We start from the raw sequence: 19,950 nt of genomic DNA on the forward strand, positions 1-19,950 counted from the left end.
TGAATTCCAGAAACATGCTCGACTATAGCTGACAGGAAGTGAACCGACTTGGCGAGAATGTAACGTTCCATTATTTGACCATGACAGGTGATTGATCTTGTATGTCTTACCTAGGTCTTTCTCTTGTATTGTGTGAAGCCTCCAAACTGCATGTCCTATCAGTATTCCGAAAACTGCATATTCCACGCACCGCACCAGGTCCGGCCAATCTAGCCAATATATGAAATTATATGTGCATCGTACGGTGTACCCCCCCATCACTCAACGCTAGGCAGACGGACTTCATCTGGCCAAATCCTCAGCGGGCTGACTTGGCGTCAGTCGGTAGCACCGGGGCAAGAGCCTACATTTGGGAAGCGAGTATTACCCTCAAGGATCGTAAGCTTCGTAGCCCGTCAGCAAGAGGTTCCTAGGTGCCGTTCGATCAGATGAACACACCCACCCACACACGCATGTCATCATCAGCCCTGGGCCCACCCATGCGCAGTTTCCTTAAGAAGTAAACGCTACTTGGCTTCGAATATTGATAACCGGTGAGCCTCCTGGTTGTCAGATGCATTCCAGGGAGTACTTACTCTGACGTGAGAAACCACGAAGCCAGAAGTGACCAGTCGGCGAATGCATGGGGGGCCCTTGACAGCGGAGGCGGGACCATCCGCCAAGGCAGCTCCCGCCGCAGTTCAACATCGATGACAGGGATCCGGTCAGACGCTGCAATATCGCCATCCTCGATGTACGGCGGGATCCTTCGATGGCATGCAGGCCCATTCTCGTGCAGTAGTTCATCACCCGGCGCCTATCGATATTGCATCTGGACCGTCTAGAATGTCTTGACTGGTAGTCTCGTATGGTATCAAGTCTTGTAGCGTTTGTCGGCGGGAAAGCCTCCACGAGGGCTTTCTTCCTGGAAGCCGGTAATGAGTGGAATTTTTAGTGTCGATCCAGCCGAGGGAGGCCACAGTCTCAGTTTTCGCATGACAGCGCCACGTTCGTTAACTTAAAATACTAGCTTCGAAGACCCTTAGAATTCTAGGCCTTGGCTACTCAAGGATTTTCAAGGGTAACTCGAGGTCCTGCAGTCAGAAAATGCCACCAGGTGGTTGGGGCCACGCACGTCACACTGGGCCGGTTCGCGAGTGGCTTTCCTCCCTTGAGCAGGGCTGCGCACCCCCCGTTTCCATCTACAAGTCGAGAGAGTGCTATTCGCCTCCTCTCAGCCCCTTGCGTCCCTTCGGCCAAGCATAGATCCATGACGCAGGAAGTTGGAGAGGATGCATCGAAGCGAGGTCTAGGCAACAGTGCTCCCTTGGTGTCGATCTTGGAACTGTAAACGTGTGTAGGGTACCGCTTATGAGAGATCTTGCGATGTATACGGGTGGTGAGAAGATGGATATTATAAGTAATACCCGTCCTCGCAATGTCGTAAGAGATTTCTACACCATTCACTTCATATCAGACATTTAAGAGTCAAGCTGAGATCATCATACGATATTCACCATGCGGCCCTCATTCTTCACATCTGCAATCCTCTCAGCCACTCCGGCGTTAGGCTTGGTCCGCTCGCCCCAGCCGTCTTTGACCAATGGCCAATACGTCGTCGGAGGCTATGGCTATGCCAACCGAGCGATCTTCGACTTCAAGAGCAGAACCACCCTCCCCGACGGCTTGTATGCTAGCACCTGGCCTATTGGCGACACTCACAAGTTTGACGCCTCTAACGTCGTAGTTGGCGGAGGCTACCTCAACTTGAAGGTCCCCGGTGGCCAGAGTGCAAAGCCTTACAGCTCCGCTGAAGTATCCACAACATTTAGCAACATCAAGTACGCTTCCGTTCGTACTGTCGCCATCTTTAGCGAGCCCGCTGGTGTCTGCAACGGTAAGCAGAATATCCCTGAACGTGTCGTCAAGGTTGTTGAGAAGCAAAAACTCTGACAACGAATCAGGCATCTTCTTTTACAAAAACGACACCCAGGAGACGGATATTGAATGGCTTTCCGATGCGTCGTCCCTGAGCAACCAGGGCACCCGCAAGGTCTGGTTCACCAACCAGGATGCCGACCTGAACGGCGTCAAGACGTACCAGGCCTTCCCGCCCCCTGCCAGCCCTACCACGACCGAGCACGAATATCGCCTGGACTGGACTCCCGGCCGTGTTCGGTGGTTCGTCGACGGCAACGAAATCTGGAACACCACTAGTGATGTTCCCAATACTACCGGTCCCTGGGTCTTCAACAACTGGTCCAACGGCGACAAGGGCTGGAGCGCCGGCCCTCCTGCCACCCAGGCCGACTTCAAGATCAAGGACATCTACATGTACTATAACACCGCAGCCTCTTAGCTCGGATAGTGAGACCTTCTTTTCGGAGTTCAGGGCGAGGGTTGAATTATCTGGCGGTGGCATGTATCAGCATTGGTCTGATAGCAGTATTGGTAACGAAGTGTACGAAGTTAGTGATTACGATGTTTATGCTTCAATAGCGTCCTTTGTAACTGATATAGCCACCTTCGACTCCTTCAAAATACAGTAAAATGTTAGAATGTTGTTTCCATTGTCATTCAGGTGTCTGTGTACGACATTAGATACCCACAGCTTCATCTATGGATTCTATAGCTCCACAAGCCTTCACTGACTGCCTTCATCAACGGAATCGTGAGGTTCACTGTTCAGAATCGAGCCTCAACGTCTCTTATCAAGAATTGTTCACATTACTTGACAGCCGAAATACATGGTAGATATAGAGTGCAGTCACGAGATTCAGGGTGGTGCTGTAGAGGTGGCGGGAATGTGCCCCACATAGCTATATAGAAGCCGGTTGAAAGTGCAAGCGGTATTATAAATGGTCTAGCTCTATCCCTAAGCTTTTATAACAGTTACTAACAAGTATTCGTTTATACATGGGGAGATAGGATCGCAATGGTATAGATTCGAGTATATGCAGCTTCCTCTGTTGCAATACCCTGCTCTATTATGCTTATGATCCAGACATTCTATGTAGATTTCAAACCAAAACGGCATAGTTGATCATGGGTGTTAATACCAGCCTAATTACGTGCTTTTTCATACGGCTGTGTATTGTGATGCCGACCCAGTCACTGAAGCCGTTGCCGCCGAAAGCAAATGAGGGACCCCGGGTGGCTGCTAGCGCATGGCCGAGCATCCTCTCTGAGTCAACTACCCATAGCCATGGTCTCCTCATCACCATTCCCAACCAAACAAAACAACCAACATAGTCAACTCTGAGGCTGGCTGAAGTCGGGTTGGTAGCTCTGAATGAAGCGTTGGTTGCCTCTGCCTCGGCCGCCAAATCCGTTGGCAATTGATGTTGATTCCTTCCGGAAGACTGTTCTACAAGACCGTTTAATCGTTGATCATCCTCATACTGCTCCAGCGCTGCCTTTCGCTATTCATCCCAATCATGATGTGCTCCGAAGACTCCAAGGATGGCATTTGCCAATGGTAAAGCACGGTCCCATTCAGACTCATGGCCCAACCCCCAAAAGAATATTCTCATTTTCTCCCCCATAGTTCTTGGTGTCCGTATCCCCTTCTCGAGATCGCTTCTATCAAATCATTGTCCCTGTTCTTGCTCCCACTGTGCGCGCACCGGATCTTTTGCAAACCGAGCAGCTAAAGAACCTACCAGTCATTTTATGATACTGCGGTGGGGAACGATCAAATCTTGCTACGCAAAGACGTTAAGGCGGAATGAGATGCAGAGTAGGAGTCTTTTGACCCTCCCTCCCGCGGAGGTATCGTTCCCTCATGCAGATCCGTCGGGGTAACGAGGCATCCTCCCCTAACGATGACATGATCAACCATGTGACAGCCACAGCATCACCGTGCCAATCAAGAGCGTCGGCAGCAGTCTAGTCCCTGGAAACAGGTCGTCCTTATGGCTATGGAAAAGGCTGTTGAGCCTGTGAGCGTTAATAATGATGCCGAGCTCCCTGCTGCACTAGATGATTTCGTATTGCGGATCGAAGACCTGGCTAGAGGCAATGGAATCATTTCACACACCGAGAGGGTTAGTTCAGATCCTCAGAACCTCCCCCCCCCCCCCCTTCTGAGCTGACGTGGTCTTGTGTTTCAAGGAAACACTACATTAACCACGTAGAGCATGCTAGTTTAGGTGGATTAATTAAGAAATCTTCCTTTGCCCCGCTGTGGTCATCTGGTTAAGCTCAGTTAAGGCGTGATGAACTTAGCCTGACACCTGCCCTTCAAGACTGTAAATAAAATTTGGAACGACGCGGACGATTACTAGAGCTTTCAATACTTTAAGATGTAATAGAACTATTTAATATGCTTAAGATACACCTAGGGCACTCCCTCTACCTTTTCTTTTATATCTGGGGTGTTGCAAGCCTAGCCTCAGAACCTGGTGTGATTTTGTTGACTGTAAAGTTATTTAAACAGCCTATAGCACTGGGTTCTAGATTCATCCTAACTACACTTGCGGCTCTAAGGCCTCTTATTATAAAAAGAAGGTTGACATTTGCGTATTTGTGAACGAACAATCTTCTTGTATAGGGGGATGCGTTGGATGATTCTGGTAGAGAAATTCACGTGACACCGGTCCTCCGATACAGGGTTGCGTTGCAAAATGAAATGTAAGGGAATATTTTGGTAGCCTTGAAAACATGTTTCTTATATCTCATCTACTGCTAACGCTAACATTGTCAGATGTTAGATTCAGGGTCATAGAAACTTGGCAGTATAACCTCCCTTGGTCCCTTGGTGCCAATGCAACTTTTGTGCCGCAATGTCTCACTGCGTTCCCAACCTAATTCCGCCACGTAAACGGCCTCCGATGAGCATTCCTCCCAACATATCAGAGCTTTTGGCTGAAAAAATAGCTCTCGTGAGCTTGGCGGTGATTGGTCTCTCTCTGGAATGTCAAGGGGTAGGCCGGACCAAGAGGTAACATGGAGAGACAGAGAGCAAACAACAGGATAATACAGAACCCCAGACGCACTCCCCGGCCGGCGTAATTACGGGTGCCCGCGTGCAGCCGGTGGAAAAAGACCAGGGTTCCTGCTGGAAACCGGCATCAGTGCCACCACAAGGAGAAAGCCGGCCCCCGATGTCGAAAACGGCGCTGACATCATGGGATAGGTTCCGGAGAGATATGCATTTTCGAAAGAAGATGGACGTGGTTCAGGAGCTAAGGCGGTTTGTCAAATCGCCAAGCCCGTGTCAAGTTGTCTCAACCTTTTGATAAAATGTCAGGTCAAGGGGGAAGACAGTGTCCATCAGTTTCTTCTTCAGGGTTGATGAGAGAGATGTTCCTGTGCACGGGACCGGTTGCAAGCTCGCGACACCCAGCCTTGGCGACGTGTCCCCCGGCAAACATTCCAGTATAAGACACCGACCCATGCCATCATGATCAGGGTGCAAGGGATAGATAATTATTCACGCCCCCCCCCTCCCGTTGGCTCCCTCCTCCTCTGTAATTCTACCCAGCCGTCGTGTTATTTCGACAGCACAGGCTTGAATCGTCACGTTTCTCAAACGTTTTTTCCTCCGTCACGCTTCACAGAAAAAAATCAAAAAAAGTCGGTGGGCTAATCGAAGGAAGAGACGCCATTAGACACTCGTCTGCGGAGGGAGGATGCGGGACGACAAAACATCATGAGCGCGCTGAACCCCTTCATCGCGAACGGAACCTGCTTCCACGGGCCCGACGAGGCGGTAGAAGAGTGGCTCCCATGCGGCAACGTCGTCTTTGGCGACAAGTCCTGCTGCCAGGCCGGCGACATGTGCCTGTCGAGCCGCGCTTGTTACAACGGCCGCTTCGGAATCACTTACCTCGCCGGTTGCAGCGACCCCGAGTATCGCCACCCGAGCTGCCCGGACAAGGGCGCATTCAGCGGTACGTTTTCTTCGTGACGAAGAGGCGGAGAAGAGGCGAAAAGGGAAGGATGTTTCTCGAGAATCTGGGACGAGCTGACGAAAGAACTCCCCCCCGACGACTTAGACCAACCGTGGGCCGGCCTGGTGTACTGCAACGGCACGTCGGAAGAATGGGTTGCATGCGAGCAGTCCGCGCGGCCGACGACCCTCACCTCGGCCGACGCGTGCTGGTGCCCGCAGACGTCCCGCACCGTCGCCTTCGCCGACGCGGCGACGCTCCGCAACGTCGTCCAGCTGCCGACAGCCCTGGGCGGTAGCGTCATATGGCAGCCCGGCTTCGTCCCGATGCCGACACAGCCTAGCGGAGCGGCCCCGCCGGCGGCCACCCCAACGAGTGACCCGATGACGACATTTGCGAAGATTACAACGACGAGAGCAGCCGGATCGAGTTCACTGCCGCAAGCGACAGACACCGGGACGAGTCCGGACGGCGCAGACGCCGGGCTAAGTACGGGCGCCACGGTCGGCGCTGCCGTCGGCGGCACCGGCGGAGGCGTATTATTGCTCGCCGTCATCGTCTACCTGTGCCGTAAGTGGCGTGAGTCCCGGACTAGAACGCCGGCGGAACGAGAACACGCAGAGATGGACGGTACGGGGCCCGGACTCCTGGAGTGGAAGCCGGGCTCGCGCAAATCCAGCGCGAGGACGGGGCAGACGGCCGAGCTGGAGTCGCCCGCCGCGGCGCGGCCCATGTCGGAGCTGGACAACACGCAGATCGTACGGTACGGGTTCCGCCACGACAATTTCCAGGCGACGGGAACGAGACCGATGGGTCCCATTGCCGAATTGCCCGGATGATGTGTTGTTGAAGACGGGGGACGGAGAAGGGGTAGGGTTTCCTGGAGAAGGGTTGGAGTACATAAACTAGATGGCCTTGAAGTCTCGGACTGTAAACGGACACGAAAGACCGGTTGATATAATTGACGATGCTATGGGACTAATGGATGAATTTGCACTATTGTATAAAGTGAAAGATCGCCACAGACGTTGTCTGATCCATCTGGCAAGTTCACAGGGCCAGTGACGCGAGCTCAGCAGAGGTTGCCGTTTGGCTTCACATCTGAGGCCCCAGATTACTAGAAAGCAGGTTACGCCAGAAGCCGTCCTGGCCCACCTCACAGAATATACTGGCCAATATGCCATCGGTCCCATAAAGAAAGTTGATCTAGAAAAGAACGCCGTGACCCGAGTATCCGAGCCTCGGCACGGGGTCCTAAGATATGCCCCCCCCCCTCTCTCTTCACACTATTTGGTCTTCTTCTCCTCTACAACCTCCTTCTCACCGACGTCCTTCAGCGCCTCGACATCCCGCTCCCATACGACGGCCAAGGCGGCGCCGCAGGGCCCGACGACGGGGCTCCACATGACCAGCTTCCCGAGGTCCGACACGGCGCCCCTCGCGCCCTTGCGCTGGTACGCCATGTACGCGACCCAGGTCCACGTCGCCAGGGACGCGCAGTACATGTCCCACTGCAGCAGCCCCAGGATCCCCTTCTCGAGCGACGCCATCTTGGCCCTGGAGACGGGCGACGGCGGCACGAACATGCGCTTCAGCATCGCGGCCGTGGGCTCCGGGGCCCCGCCCGAGGCCCAGAAGGCGTAGCCGAGCGCGCCGCACGAGATCAGGGCGACGACGGGCAGGACGGAGGCGTAGACCCTGCTCAGCTCCCTGCTCGTGCGGCCCCACGCCGCCGCAGGGGTCCATGCCCGGGGCACCACGCGCAGGAAGGCGATGGCCCGGGAGAAGGCGAGCTGCGCGATGCCGGTCCACAGCGGGAAGACCTGCCAGGCGGCGAGGAAGACGTCGGACGTGCGCGGGGCGATGACGTGGGGGGGCGGCAGGGCGGCCAGCAGCGTCGGCAGGGCGGCGCCGAGAGTCACGGACCAGAGCACGGCGCGGGCCTGGACCGGGTCGACGGAGATGGCGGCCGCGAAGGCTCCCGGGCCGACGGCGTGCGGGATGGCGGAGGTGTAGGTGTAGAGGAGGAAGTATATGGGCAATGTGATGCCGATGGTGCAGAGCTGCCACACGAAACCCCAATAGGTCGTGCTGCGGGGGATGTTCAGTCTTGTCACTGGCAGAGGGATTCATGACCAAAAAGAAAAGAGGTAAATAAAAAGGGGGGGAAAAAAACTCACTATGAGATCAGCTTCCCCCGGTTACCGGCTCTCAGGCCTTCCAGCTGGACGATGACCTGCAGCGCCAACATCTGGCCGATCATGAAGACGGAGAAGAGGGTGAGAGCAGGGTCCTTGCCGGTAAGGATGGGCTGGAAGAAGCGCACGAGCATGGTCAACATGCTGTCCATGGCCTTGGAGGAGGTGAAGGGGATGGGCTTCCCGTGGAGCTGCTTCTTGACGACCTTGAAGAGTCCATTGGCGACGGAGCGGTCGTTGATGGCGACCTTTGCGACGTAGAAAATGGAGGCGAAGACGGTCGTGAACACGGCTTGAGACATGTTTGCTTTCGAGCATACGGGGGGGGATGATGCTGTGGAGGTTGAGTATCTGGGGACAGCGGTGAGGTGAGTCGAGGTGTGTAATGGTATGATGGAAACAATGTCTCCTCTCGCTTGTTCTCGTCGCGTACACAACTGGGACAAAGTGGGGAGGGGGGACCCCCCAGTTGGAAAGGAGTTTCAAAACCGTCGATCAGCTGATACGACCACCTTCGTCTGATGATGTGTCCGCAAACAACCTCGGGGTGACGAATGGGTGAGTGAGTGTAGCCGTTGTTGAGTGGAGAGAGGGAGGAGGGGAGGGAGGGACCGAGAAACATGCACATATTGTTTACTATGCAAACTCTATCCTCCGATTGGGACTTTCCGCTGGCTACGAAGCTGGGATGAAACTGTTTATTTGTACGAGGTGTAAATATCTGATGGGTTATGAACGTTGAAACTATAAACATCGAAGCCTTTTGGGGGTATCCCCCCAAACACCAGAACTCTCTCCCAACGAATCTCTTTTTATATCAGTGAAAAACTGAGAATAAGGCGGTAGACATGGCAATGGCATCTTTCACCCGGCGGCCGTCACTATGCGCTCGATAATCTCGGATACGCGGCGATGCGGGTGATGATGTAGTACAGAGGCGCCGCTTTTGATAGTCAGCTGCTGGCCTCGCTCTCGGGCAGCGGCTGGGGCAGCGGCTGGGGGGCCTCGAGCCAGCCGCGCGACGCGGCGTCCTTGATGCTGGCGAACCAGATGTTGGCCATCTTGACGTAGCCGGCGTCGTCCGGGTGAGTGCCGTCGACGAGGTCGCTCGCCAGGGGGCCGGCGTCGGTGTGCATGTCGGCGAGCACCAGCTTCTTGGACAGCGCCTGCTGCTGCTCGATGAGGGCCCTGTACTGGTCGTTGACGCGCAGGACGCAGGCCTCGGTGGTGGCGTTGCCGTTGACGAGGAGGGTGGAGAGCACGATGGTCGCGCGCGTCGAGGTGGCCCAGAGGTAATCGAGCATCTCGAGCATGCGGGCGCCGGCGTTGCCGGTGTCGTAGTTCTGCGCGCAGTCGTTGGTGCCGGCGTTGATGAGGACGAGGTTCGGCAGCGTCAAGGGCACGGAGATCTCGGCCTTGGCCAGGACCTGGTCGATGCGGAAGCCCGGCCAGCCCTCGTTGGCGTTGTTCACCATGGTGCCATTGGGGTGGAAGCCGACCATCTCGACGGGGTTCCCGTCGGCGATGAGCAGGTTGCGCAGGGCCTCCCGGTAGCCGTTGCCGTCCGTGGACCTCTCGCCGTACGTGATGGAGGCGCCGAGGGGCATGATGCGGAGGGAGACATTGCCGCCGACGAGGATATTGACGTCGGCCCTCCGGTGCATGGCCGGGGGTTGCCAGGTGGGGACGGCGCACACTTCTTGTGGGTTAGCAAGTCGTTGTCGTCACCGTCATCCTCGGGGGAACATGGAAGACGTTGCAGACGGAAGAGATCATACCGGCAGTGGCCGAGGCCAAGAGGGTGGCGGCCCAGCGGAGGAGGGAACCGTTGGAATGCATGACGGAGTTGCTGAGAGTGAGTTCGATACCGGGCTTCGATAGTGAGGAACAGCACAGGATGGAGCTTCACGATGAGACAAACATCTGGGCAATAGAGCATGTTAAATACAAGGCCCGGTGGCACGAACAATATGCACATCGCTGGGGAACGGGACCGCTTGGCGTCAGGGACGCCCCTTGCACTGCACTCTTGCTTGCACTAGGCTCAGTCTATTTCAGGGAAGCCCCCTTCAGAGCTTCAGAGGGGGTCCGATGGGGCTCATTGGGATGATTGGGATTTACATCAAGCATGACACCAAGCTGCGCAAGGACGCGGGGTGGTTAGACAGGGGTGACAAGGCTAGCTGGCGTACGTACGCTACGGGTGACACGGCACTTGATCATATACCCTCTTAGTGTGCGGATAAGGTGGCACAGATACTCAATGATGGTTATACAGTTGAAGGAAACACAGCAGAAGAATCATACCCAATATTCTACACAACAAATGAGGATGACGCGGCACGACAATGCGATGGGCCATTGGAGCACCGGACAAGGGCGAGGTCAGAAGAAGAATAGTCGAGGGAACGGATGAACGGCATCGCTGTTCTAATGATATGGTATGTTTGATAGACTGAATTACGGGCATGTCCCTAGCAGCGTGCGGACTCCAGTCATGTATGTATAGGCATGTAGATGAGAGGTCTCGGATGAGGCCAAGGGCTGCGTAATGTAGTGTAGGAGCCGGGACTTGGGTAGATGTTCCAAGGGCAGAATTAACATCTCTCCACGCCGCTCCCCGCATGACTGCGGCCATCAAATCGAGGGGAAGAAGCAACAAGAGCAGCAGCTGTGGGCCCCCAACCCCCTTGACGGTCCATGGCTACGTAGGTGTACGCACTCGGGATCCAAAAGAATGGCCGATGTCCTATACCACCTACCTATCTACCCACCTACAGACACGCCACTTTACCTTTGTATTAGTGAAGAAATGCTATATCGCTCCAATATGTCTGAAAAGGACTAGGATTATATACCAAGTATAGTGTATTAAACTATTGGATGCTGTGGAGGTTACGTATGTCAGGCTTCCAAAGTCCTGGTCCTTTTTTGGATATGGTTGAGATCGGCCTTTTTTCTGGAACCCGAGTACTACGTAGGTAGTAGCCCTCTGGAAGAAGTTCAACATAACACAGGTGACAGTAGAAGCAAGCAATGTTGAAAAGCCCCTAGGGTATAACCAAAGGGGGAGAGGAGACAGGGGAAAGCGACCTTTCGTCCCGCATTAGCCACCTGCTTAGGGTTTCAGCACCAACATTGTGTGTCTATCTCCCACCTCGCTCGTTTCTCCCGAGTCACGGCCGTTAAAACACGGCCGCCAGTGAGTTTCCCACTCGGAACCACTGTAATCCTGTAGGATGACTAGCACTAGAGGGATTTGTCTGGGGCGGAAAATAGGCGATGAGATCAACGGATCATGAACCCTGTGAGTGAGAGATTTTGGTTGTTGGAGGAATCCGGCAAACCTAGACAAAGACAGAAAGAAAAATGATGCTCATGCTGTTTCTTCGGACATCCCGTGAGAAACTCCCACCCCTGCCAGGACGGACGGACCGACTCTCAGATGCCCATGAGTCCGTCCCTTTTTCTCCGAACTCTTGGTCCCAGCAATAATTTCCCGACGGGCCTTTCGGTTTCATCTTTGGCAGACACAGCCGCAGCTCTCTAGCCTCCTCCGCCTCCGTCATCGGTTCCTACTGACTCACGCTGACTCCTACTAGCCGTCTTACTACCTATGTATGCAGCACCGTCCGTCCCTTTTGTGTTACCTAAAGTGACTCGGACTACTCTCTTTTTTCCCCCGGGACTCGTGCGTCAGCATCTGTGCGTAATACCCGTTCCTGCATCTCTCACGCCGTTGCTGTTCGGATTCCCGAACCCGAGGTCCGTCGCTGGACGGAAAGGATTCTCTCCCCCCTCCCCCAAAGCGGACGCTGTTTGCTCGGTCCATGATCGCACGACATCGCGCAGCGGAGAGGTTTCGACGCGTCCAAGTCCCTTGCGATCATCGCCTGACGTCACGATCGACGGTGACGGTGTATGTGTGCCAGCAAACGGCGCACGAACAGGTGTGTTTCCATTTGGGCTCGGATGGAATATGCACCTCGTGTTCGCCTTCTCCATCGACAATGCCCTCCCACTGAAGACAGAAAACACAAGGGAGGTTGGCGATCGCCTCGTCCTCGGTGTGCGCAGCGCGAAGCGAGCCGGGGTTCATAAAGCCCGGAGAAGCTCTCCCGGGACTGCAAAACCTCCGCGATCCAAGCTTTTCCACGCGAGTCGCCGTTGAGACCAAACACTCTGTAACCATGTGTGATGAACAGTCCGGTCTGCCTCCAAACTGCGTGCTGAAAGGGAAACGTTTGTTGACCGAGACAAAGCGCCGCCGTTCTTGGCGTCGTCTTTCTGTCTCTCCTTGTCCACACACCAACCCATCGGTCAACTTGACCGACGAAGCTCGAGTTCACCGAGCCACACACACACACACCTACACACACACCAAGTGGTCCTCTCTCTCTCTCCCGCCCACGGCCTCGAATCGTCCCAAGGTGTCGCGGCTAACCCTTTGGTTTCCTTATCAGGGTCCGTCCCAGACCAACCCACCCCGTAGCCGGCGTCATCTGATGAACTTCAGGGGCAGCGCATTTGTTTCTTTTTAGTCTTTTTCGTCTTCGCGCTACCGGCGAACGCTTCTACCACTGCGTGTGACCGGTGACAAGTGACAGTTTGGTCTCATCTTGACTTTTATCTGCGGCCAATGGCCGTCTCCGTCATTACACCCCTTCCCAGCGGCCCGCTGGAACGCGCCGTGCTAGTGCACGCACACTTTGCGTCTTCACTCGAGATAATTCATACAAACACGGCCAATGTGACCGGACCTTATCGCTTCCCAGTATCAAAGAAACGCAGCATCAGAAGCCTGGTGAGCGAGGCTCATATGACCCCGAGTGCCCATCACGATGGGCCTCGAGTCTGTAGGCATGTCGCTGATACACTGACGGAGGAATGAGAGGGGGACGGCGGCCCTGCGCCCATCTTCGACCCACGATAAAAGGATGTTGCCCCCGGAGGACGTAAGAAACTCTCTCTCGCACGTCGCCGGATTCACGGAAAACCACATCCACGGCGCGAAACCACTGCTGTTACGTTACGTCTTGTCTGCTGCCGAGACGACTGCCGAACAGTAGTCATCACCATGTCGAAACCCCTCCCTCCCCGCCCCAGCGACGAGCGCTCGCTGCTGCTCCCCCTCGACGACCCAGGCCCGGACCCCTCCGACCTCGTTCTCTTCCGCCGCGCCGTCGGGATCAACGTCCGCTACGACGACGGCGGCGACGCCGACGACGCCGCCCTGGAATCCTCCCGCGCCGCGCCTCTCGGAATCTACGCCGCCGCCATACGCCGCCCACCGCCGCCACCGGGCCCTCCGCATCGGCACCGCGATGACATATCCGCGCTGAGAATATAAACGGAGCGGGGGTCTATCGAAAAGCCCCAGCATTGTCTGAGAGCGCCCGTGTTGCATTCTCGAACGATGGTAGCCAGGGCCAACTCGTCGTCGGTGCCATACTGAAGGCTTACCCGCCGTGTCTGTATAGCAATGAACCGCGTCAGCATCACCGCGCTGGGCGCCGTCAACACCGTCGTCGCGGGCGTGCTGACCTGGACCAAGACCCGCGGCCTGCCGGACGTCCTGCGGCGGCGCGAGGCCGAGCTCCGCAGGGTGCAGGACTGGATCGAGGAGACGGAGGCGCTGCTGGCGCTCGGCGTCGTCGGCGAGACGCGCCAAGAGGTCGGCGCCCTCATCGACGAGGCCTTCGCGCGGTGGCACCTCGCCAACGAGCGCGGGCAGGACGGCAAGCCGGAGGCGTACCGTGGCGACGAAGCCGATGACGAGCGGAGGAAGGGCAAGGGGCCCACGACGAGATGGCTGCGAGGGCGGTGAGGCGTCGTATCGTTACAGTTTGGTACATGTTGTTAGATATACCCCGGTCTTTCATGCGTTTTGAATTGGCAAATACCCGTCATAGTCTCGTTACAATCTAGCCACACTGCTGCCCCCGTGGATCCTCCTGAAGGATTACCTCTTCTTCACAGCTTGGCCCTCGCAATCGCACTATTCTCCCCGCTCCTCTGGTTCCTCGTCCCCCTTTTCAGGAACGGGATGTTGTCCGTCACGCCGGGCATCTCGTTCTCGCACCACTCGTGCCCGCCCAGCCCGTTGACCAGGGCCCCCGCGAACCCGCCCCCTCCGCCCGGCCCCCCGACCAGGACCTCTTGATCGAGCGACCCGACGCAGATGCTGGCCTCGTCCTCCCCCTCGACGCGGTAGTACAGCCACGAGCTGCACCGGTCGCAGAAGCCGCGCTTCGCCACGGGAGTCACGCTGTACTCCCGCAGCGTTGGCGTCCCGCCGTCCGACGACCACCGCAGGGGCCACGGGACGTGGTGAAAGGCGACGAAGAGGGCGCCCGACTGCTTGCGGCACTGCGTGCACTGGCACGTCAGCGCGCCTGACGCGAAGTCGTGCGAGGCGGGGAAGGAGACGGTGTACCGGAGGGCGGCGCAGAGGCAGCCCCCGGTTATGGTCTTGGGCTTGGGACCCAACTCTGCCGAGGACATGTTTTGGATGCCCATTTTAGGAGTTGTGGACATGTTGGGCGGTTGACAGCGAGGGTATCGTGGAGTCAGGTTAAGGATTCTTGACGGCTTGTGGATATAAAGCCAACGTTGGGATTCGGCAATGGAGAGATGTATGATATATATCCGTGGAAGTTGGAGCTTTCAGACGTGTTTTCTTGAACAATCTTGAAAAGAAGAGGAATCTCGAAGCCGCACTCGATGCCTTGTCAACTGCTTTTATGCCCAGACTTGCGTGGCGAGATGTGTACGTCAGAGTTGTCAATAACACGCCCTTTGGCGCGGGGGACGGGAGCTGGGCGTTGTCACCGAGCCGTCGATAAGTTATCAAGAATCACAAGATAAGCATCTCACACAATACGGCCCAAGCCAGGCGTCCTATGCAATACAACAAATCAAGGGTGAAATGCCATTAAGTCATTCTTGTTCTTGTACTGTCTCTGAATCGGCCGTTATACCTGCGTCCCTAGGCTCGATGTTCCCCGACATCGTCCCGTGTCGCACATTCATTATGCATATGCCCGCCTGAAGTGACATACCTACATCCCCTTCTCCCTGTCACTTGGCACATCACCGTCACCCTATACCGCTCACCGGTCCTCGTCGTCCTCGGCGACCCAGTACGCCTCGACCTCTGCGATGCACGTCCGCGCCGGCACCGTCACGGCGATGTGGAACCCGCCGTAGTCCGGGTCGTCGTTGGGCATGATGAGGAACGCGCCGCTGCGCGTCTCGTCGCCGTTCAGCACCCGCAGCGTCCGTAGCGTCCCGTCCGCCGCCGTCTCCTTCTCCGCCGCCGCGAGGATGCCCGTGAACGTCGCCTCCCGCCGCAGGCTCCGGAACCGGACGTTGAAGCCGCGCCCGACGACGAGGAACCGCGCCCCGCCGCCGCCGAGGCGGATGACGAGCCCGCCGCCGGGGCCGGGCTTGCCGAAGACGAAGGCGCGCTCGACCGTGACCTCCAAGTCGCCGAACGCCCGCGTCCACTTCTCGCCCTGGCCGGACGGGTCGACCTCCTCGTCGAAGAAGAAGCCCATGCGGTCCTCTGGCCGCGCGGCGAGCAGGTACGGCGCCACCTGCGCCAACAGCTTGAACTCGCGGCCGACGACCCCGGCGCCCGTGTCGATGCCGAAGGGGCTCGCGCCCAGCGCCCCGTACGTCCCGTACGACAGCCACACCCGCCGCGCTCCCTTCTCGTCGCGCCGCTGCTCCGGGATGAACAGCGGGTTCCCTTGCGCCGTGTAGTCCCGGCACACGGCCTCGTAGTCGTGGGAGTACAGGTCGGGCGCCAAGAAGTCGAGCGCCTTGTTCTCGGTCAAGATTGTGTTGTGCCGCCAGATGTCGAGGACGTGGGGGCAGGGGCCGCCCGAGGGATACACGCCGGGAACGGCGCCGCTGCAGAGGTCGAGGTCGGACGAGTCGTCGGAATTGAGCCACGTATTGGTGTACATCGGGATGTCATACTCTCTCTTGCCCGCGGCGGCCACGCGGCCGACGTACGACGAGATGTGGTAGGCCATGAAGGCTTCGTCGGCCGCCGGGCCGCCCCCAAAGACGTCGTTCCACGAGTGCGCGCCAGACGCGAGAGGCTCGGCGAAGCGCGCCCTGAACTTGGGGTGCAGATCGGCCGACCGCCGTGTCAGGTGGGTGAGCAGGCCCTCCGGCACGGGTTCCGCAAAAGCCTTGTCGGCGCGGCGGGAGCGGTCGCGCGAGTCACCCAGCAGGCCGGTCTCGTTCTCGACCTGGATCATGAGGACGGTGTTGTGCTCGGCGTCAACCCGGGCAAGGTGGCGGCACAGCTCGGCGAAGGCGCGGGAGTCGGCCCTGCACCCCTCTTCGCTGAGCGGGGTGACCATCTCGATGGTGCGCTTGACGCCGCCGGCCTCGAGGCACTGGACGCGGGGGAAGCGCTTCGTGTCGCGCTTGACCCAGTGCGGCGCATATGTCGAGATGCTGTTCTTGTAGGTGCCGAACCAGAGGAGCACGAGGTGCATGTCGTGCTCCCGCGCGCCGGCCAGCACAGCGTCGAGTTCCGAAAAGTCGAACCGGCCCTCGACCGGCTCAATGTCCTCCCAGGCCACGGCTCCGAGCAGTGTGTTGATGTGGTTGGCCTTCATCGCGGGCCAGATCTCGGCCATGAAGCGCGCAGAGGACATGGAGGAATTGTGCAGCTCGGCCGAGAGCATGAGGAACGGCTTGCCTTTGAGGATGAGCTGGGTGTTGCCATTGCTGCGGCGGAGATGGGGGGGCCGTAATCCTGGGGATTTCTCGAAGGCCGTCATCGTGGGCGAGAGGTCGATGATTCCGTGTAAGAGCAGCGTGAAGATATCAGAGAGAGATGAAGAAAGGGGTGTTGCATGAGGGACAAAGACGGAGGAGTATGGTCGGGATAACAGAGTAGATACGCTAGAGACGGCCTATGGTAAAGCCTCGCTGGTTGAAATAAGCCCAGATGGCCTTCGAGTGAGCATGATATCATCGGGCTGCTTCTACGTCGCCGGACAGCTTTAGGAATGGTCGCCGTTAGCACGGCCTCTGTTTGCCCTTTACTTCCGACGGCGGGTTGCTTCTGATACATTCGTCCACATGGGATACCGCCCGCTTGTCCACTTGAATCGCTTCAGACCGAGAGACTCCCGCACATTTGCGGCTTCAACCGGGGTGTAGCAAGATCGCCTGATGAGTAGGGCCGATTTACATCCCCCCCCCCCCCCCCTCTTCGGCTTTTCTTCGCAAGACCAATAAGCTCATGCATGAACCGTACGTGTGCTGGCCCGAGCCATGTTCTACCGGTACTAGAGGACACAAAATAGCTGCTGGACAAGCGTGTAAGCGTCCCTCGCAGTCGATACACAGCGTCCGGCCTAATTTAGGTTTGTAGGATAGTGCTGAGCCCCGATATGAATCTAATCTCGGAGATACTTCGTATGTTTTGAGCCCTTGGCCCTCTCCCCCCTCGTAGCCCGCAATGATACCGTACCCGGTTCCCGAGTCTTGGGAGAAGAGCTACCCCGCAGTGCAATATAACGCAACGCACATGAGAACTATCGGATGGATGCGAGGAGTTACAAGGTTTTTGCTTTCAGGCGACCACCTCGGAAATGATAGCCGTCCTCGGTCCTCTGGGGAGAGTTGGTTGTTTTATATTAGGTAATTATATTTGTTAGTATCACAGGGATCGCAATCAAGGTAGCCGCAATAGTATTAATTAACTATTAGTAGCTAGGGTGAAGATAATAATAAAGGAAAAGAGAAGAGGTTGCTGCTGTAGGTATTTATAGTAGTGTAAGTAAGCCGCTAGGGTAAGTTACGTAATAGTAAATTACATAACTATAAATTAGCTTTACTATTAAATAGTTAAATATCCTAACACTAGTAACTTTCTAAAGTAAAGGAAAATTACTATAAATAGCCTAGATACTACCTAGTAGCTAAAAAGCTTAAAAACGTAATAAAAATTAAAAGCCTAAAAGTATTTAATACTTTTTGTCTATATAATTTATTATATAGCTTAAGAAACTTATCCCTTTATACTAATCTAAACTATCTTATTTCTAACTAGTTATTCTAGTATATTATTAAGTAATAATTTAGTAAATTTATTAGTAGGATTATTATTACTTTATATTTATTATACCTTATAGACCTTATATTACTTATATAACTACTAAAGGGTTATAATATTAATTATAAGCCTTTTTTCTTTTATAGTCTTAAGCTTAATAAGGTACTTATAAAGTAAGTATAAGTTAGTATAAAGGATTATTAATATATATAGTAGCTTAAGGTAGTTAGTAATTATTATAATAGTTATACTAAGTATATAAGTAATATTAGTACTAGTAACTATACTATAGATCTTAAAGGCTAGTACACTTTAGGTAACTTACTTATACTTTATTAAGCTAAAGTAAATAATATTACTAGTTATAGTAAATTTATTACTTATAGTAGTACTTATAGATACCTTATTAGTAAGAATAATAATAAATCCTAGCTATAAAGTAAAGTCCTTATTATTTATAAATAATCTATTTATAAAGATAAAAAGCTTTATAGATTTAAAGTTAAGTAGATAAAATAATAGACTATAGTTAAGGTTATTTATTTACTATATAATATAATAGTTAAGTGCCTTAATCTTATCTATATTAAGTAATTAGTATTATACTATAATAAAGTAGTTAAAGTATGCTTTAGGCTAGTAGACTAATATAATATATATACTATAGGCTTATTACTTAACGTACTACTTAAGTGCTTATAGAGATTCTTTATTAATAAGTTAAAGTCTCTTACCTTAGCCTTTTTATTAGAGAAAGAGCTTCCCCTTAGTAGTTAGAGATACTACGCTGCTATTAAAGGTAAGCAGGTTATTAATAGTAAGGATTTACTTCTTCTTAGTAGTAAATATAGCCTTAGTAAGCTTATTAGCCTTATAGGTAAAAAAGGATTTATTTAAAAAGGTAATAGTATTATTAGTCTATATACTAATAATCCTAAAGTCTAGGCTCTTTATATTAGTAATTAGTAGGTATAAATTAAAAGTTAAAGTCTTTATCTAGAGCTTTTCTTTATAGTAGTAACTATATATTACCTACTAGTAAGTGCCTACCTCTATAATACTATATAATAGCTTTACTACTTATATAATAGTGCCTTTTAGATAAAGGTTCTATATCTATAATAGAAGGTATATAAGAATTATATAATTTAATAAGGTAGTTAACTATATATATACCTAAGTAATATTATATAACTAAAGTAAGAAATTATTATTATTATAAATAAGAGATAAAGTAAGGGTAAGAATAAGGCGCTAGCTAGCTTACTAGATTATAAGTAACTAAGTAAGAATTACTTCTTTACTATTATTAGTATATCTTTAGATAACTAGGTAGGATTTCTTATATAGTTTTTTATTCTAGCCTTTTACCTTATTAATAATCTATAATTTAAATATTTATACTTTAGTATACTTATTCTTATTATATTAAATAAAGTAAAATACCTTATAGGTAATAAGCCCTTTAATCTTAGTAGTAGTTACTTACTTAAAAGGCTTCCTTAGGGTAGTAATAATACTTTTTTTTTATAGTTTAATTAATAACAGTTAGTTAGCTTCTTTCTTTATTAAGATATACGCTATACTTATAGTAGTAAAGAAGGTAGTAGGCCTAATAGTAAAGCTAGTTTTATTAAAGAAATTAATATACCTCTATAGGCAGCTAGCTTTTTACTTTAGCTATAAGTATATAGTAATAGTAATACTATTATATATTTTTTTAATAAGCGTAAGGATGTTAGTAGGTAATAAGGCTACTACACTATTATTATTATTCTTTTTATTACTTTAC

General features: G+C 53.2%; 8 protein-coding genes across 8 annotated transcripts; 4 read left to right on the top strand and 4 right to left on the bottom strand.

Moving 5' to 3' along the window:
- Window positions 1-1,497: 1,497 nt before the first annotated feature.
- Window positions 1,498-2,338, top strand: GLRG_07755 (uncharacterized protein; the record flags this gene model as incomplete). Its single annotated transcript, XM_008098314.1, has 2 exons — window positions 1,498-1,876; window positions 1,944-2,338. 2 exons carry the CDS (start codon window positions 1,498-1,500, stop codon window positions 2,336-2,338), a joined length of 774 nt encoding a protein of 257 aa, XP_008096505.1.
- A 3,294-nt stretch (window positions 2,339-5,632) lies between these two features.
- GLRG_07756 (uncharacterized protein) lies at window positions 5,633-6,712 on the top strand (the record flags this gene model as incomplete). The annotated part of the gene is made up of 2 exons (XM_008098315.1): window positions 5,633-5,873; window positions 5,979-6,712. 2 exons carry the CDS (start codon window positions 5,633-5,635, stop codon window positions 6,710-6,712), a joined length of 975 nt encoding a protein of 324 aa, XP_008096506.1.
- Window positions 6,713-7,159: 447 nt separating this feature from the next.
- On the bottom strand, window positions 7,160-8,373 carry GLRG_07757 (uncharacterized protein; the record flags this gene model as incomplete). The annotated part of the gene is made up of 2 exons (XM_008098316.1): window positions 7,160-7,964; window positions 8,054-8,373. 2 exons carry the CDS (start codon window positions 8,371-8,373, stop codon window positions 7,160-7,162), a joined length of 1,125 nt encoding a protein of 374 aa, XP_008096507.1.
- A 651-nt stretch (window positions 8,374-9,024) lies between these two features.
- GLRG_07758 (GDSL-like Lipase/Acylhydrolase) lies at window positions 9,025-9,910 on the bottom strand (the record flags this gene model as incomplete). Its single annotated transcript, XM_008098317.1, has 2 exons — window positions 9,025-9,767; window positions 9,850-9,910. The coding sequence occupies 2 exons, from the start codon at window positions 9,908-9,910 to the stop codon at window positions 9,025-9,027; spliced, it is 804 nt and encodes a 267-aa protein (XP_008096508.1).
- Window positions 9,911-12,912: 3,002 nt separating this feature from the next.
- On the top strand, window positions 12,913-13,421 carry GLRG_07759 (uncharacterized protein; the record flags this gene model as incomplete). Its single annotated transcript, XM_008098318.1, has 3 exons — window positions 12,913-12,927; window positions 13,008-13,026; window positions 13,138-13,421. 3 exons carry the CDS (start codon window positions 12,913-12,915, stop codon window positions 13,419-13,421), a joined length of 318 nt encoding a protein of 105 aa, XP_008096509.1.
- Window positions 13,422-13,553: 132 nt separating this feature from the next.
- GLRG_07760 (uncharacterized protein) lies at window positions 13,554-13,898 on the top strand (the record flags this gene model as incomplete). Its single annotated transcript, XM_008098319.1, has 1 exon — window positions 13,554-13,898. The coding sequence occupies one exon, from the start codon at window positions 13,554-13,556 to the stop codon at window positions 13,896-13,898; it is 345 nt and encodes a 114-aa protein (XP_008096510.1).
- Window positions 13,899-14,044: 146 nt separating this feature from the next.
- Window positions 14,045-14,608, bottom strand: GLRG_07761 (glutathione-dependent formaldehyde-activating enzyme; the record flags this gene model as incomplete). Its single annotated transcript, XM_008098320.1, has 1 exon — window positions 14,045-14,608. One exon carries the CDS (start codon window positions 14,606-14,608, stop codon window positions 14,045-14,047), a length of 564 nt encoding a protein of 187 aa, XP_008096511.1.
- Window positions 14,609-15,183: 575 nt separating this feature from the next.
- On the bottom strand, window positions 15,184-16,875 carry GLRG_07762 (glycoside hydrolase; the record flags this gene model as incomplete). The annotated part of the gene is made up of 1 exon (XM_008098321.1): window positions 15,184-16,875. The coding sequence occupies one exon, from the start codon at window positions 16,873-16,875 to the stop codon at window positions 15,184-15,186; it is 1,692 nt and encodes a 563-aa protein (XP_008096512.1).
- Window positions 16,876-19,950: the final 3,075 nt, after the last annotated feature.

This window comes from Colletotrichum graminicola, assembly GCF_000149035.1.
Source record: "Colletotrichum graminicola M1.001 genomic scaffold supercont1.32, whole genome shotgun sequence".
Classification (NCBI taxonomy): Eukaryota; Fungi; Ascomycota; class Sordariomycetes; order Glomerellales; family Glomerellaceae; genus Colletotrichum; species Colletotrichum graminicola.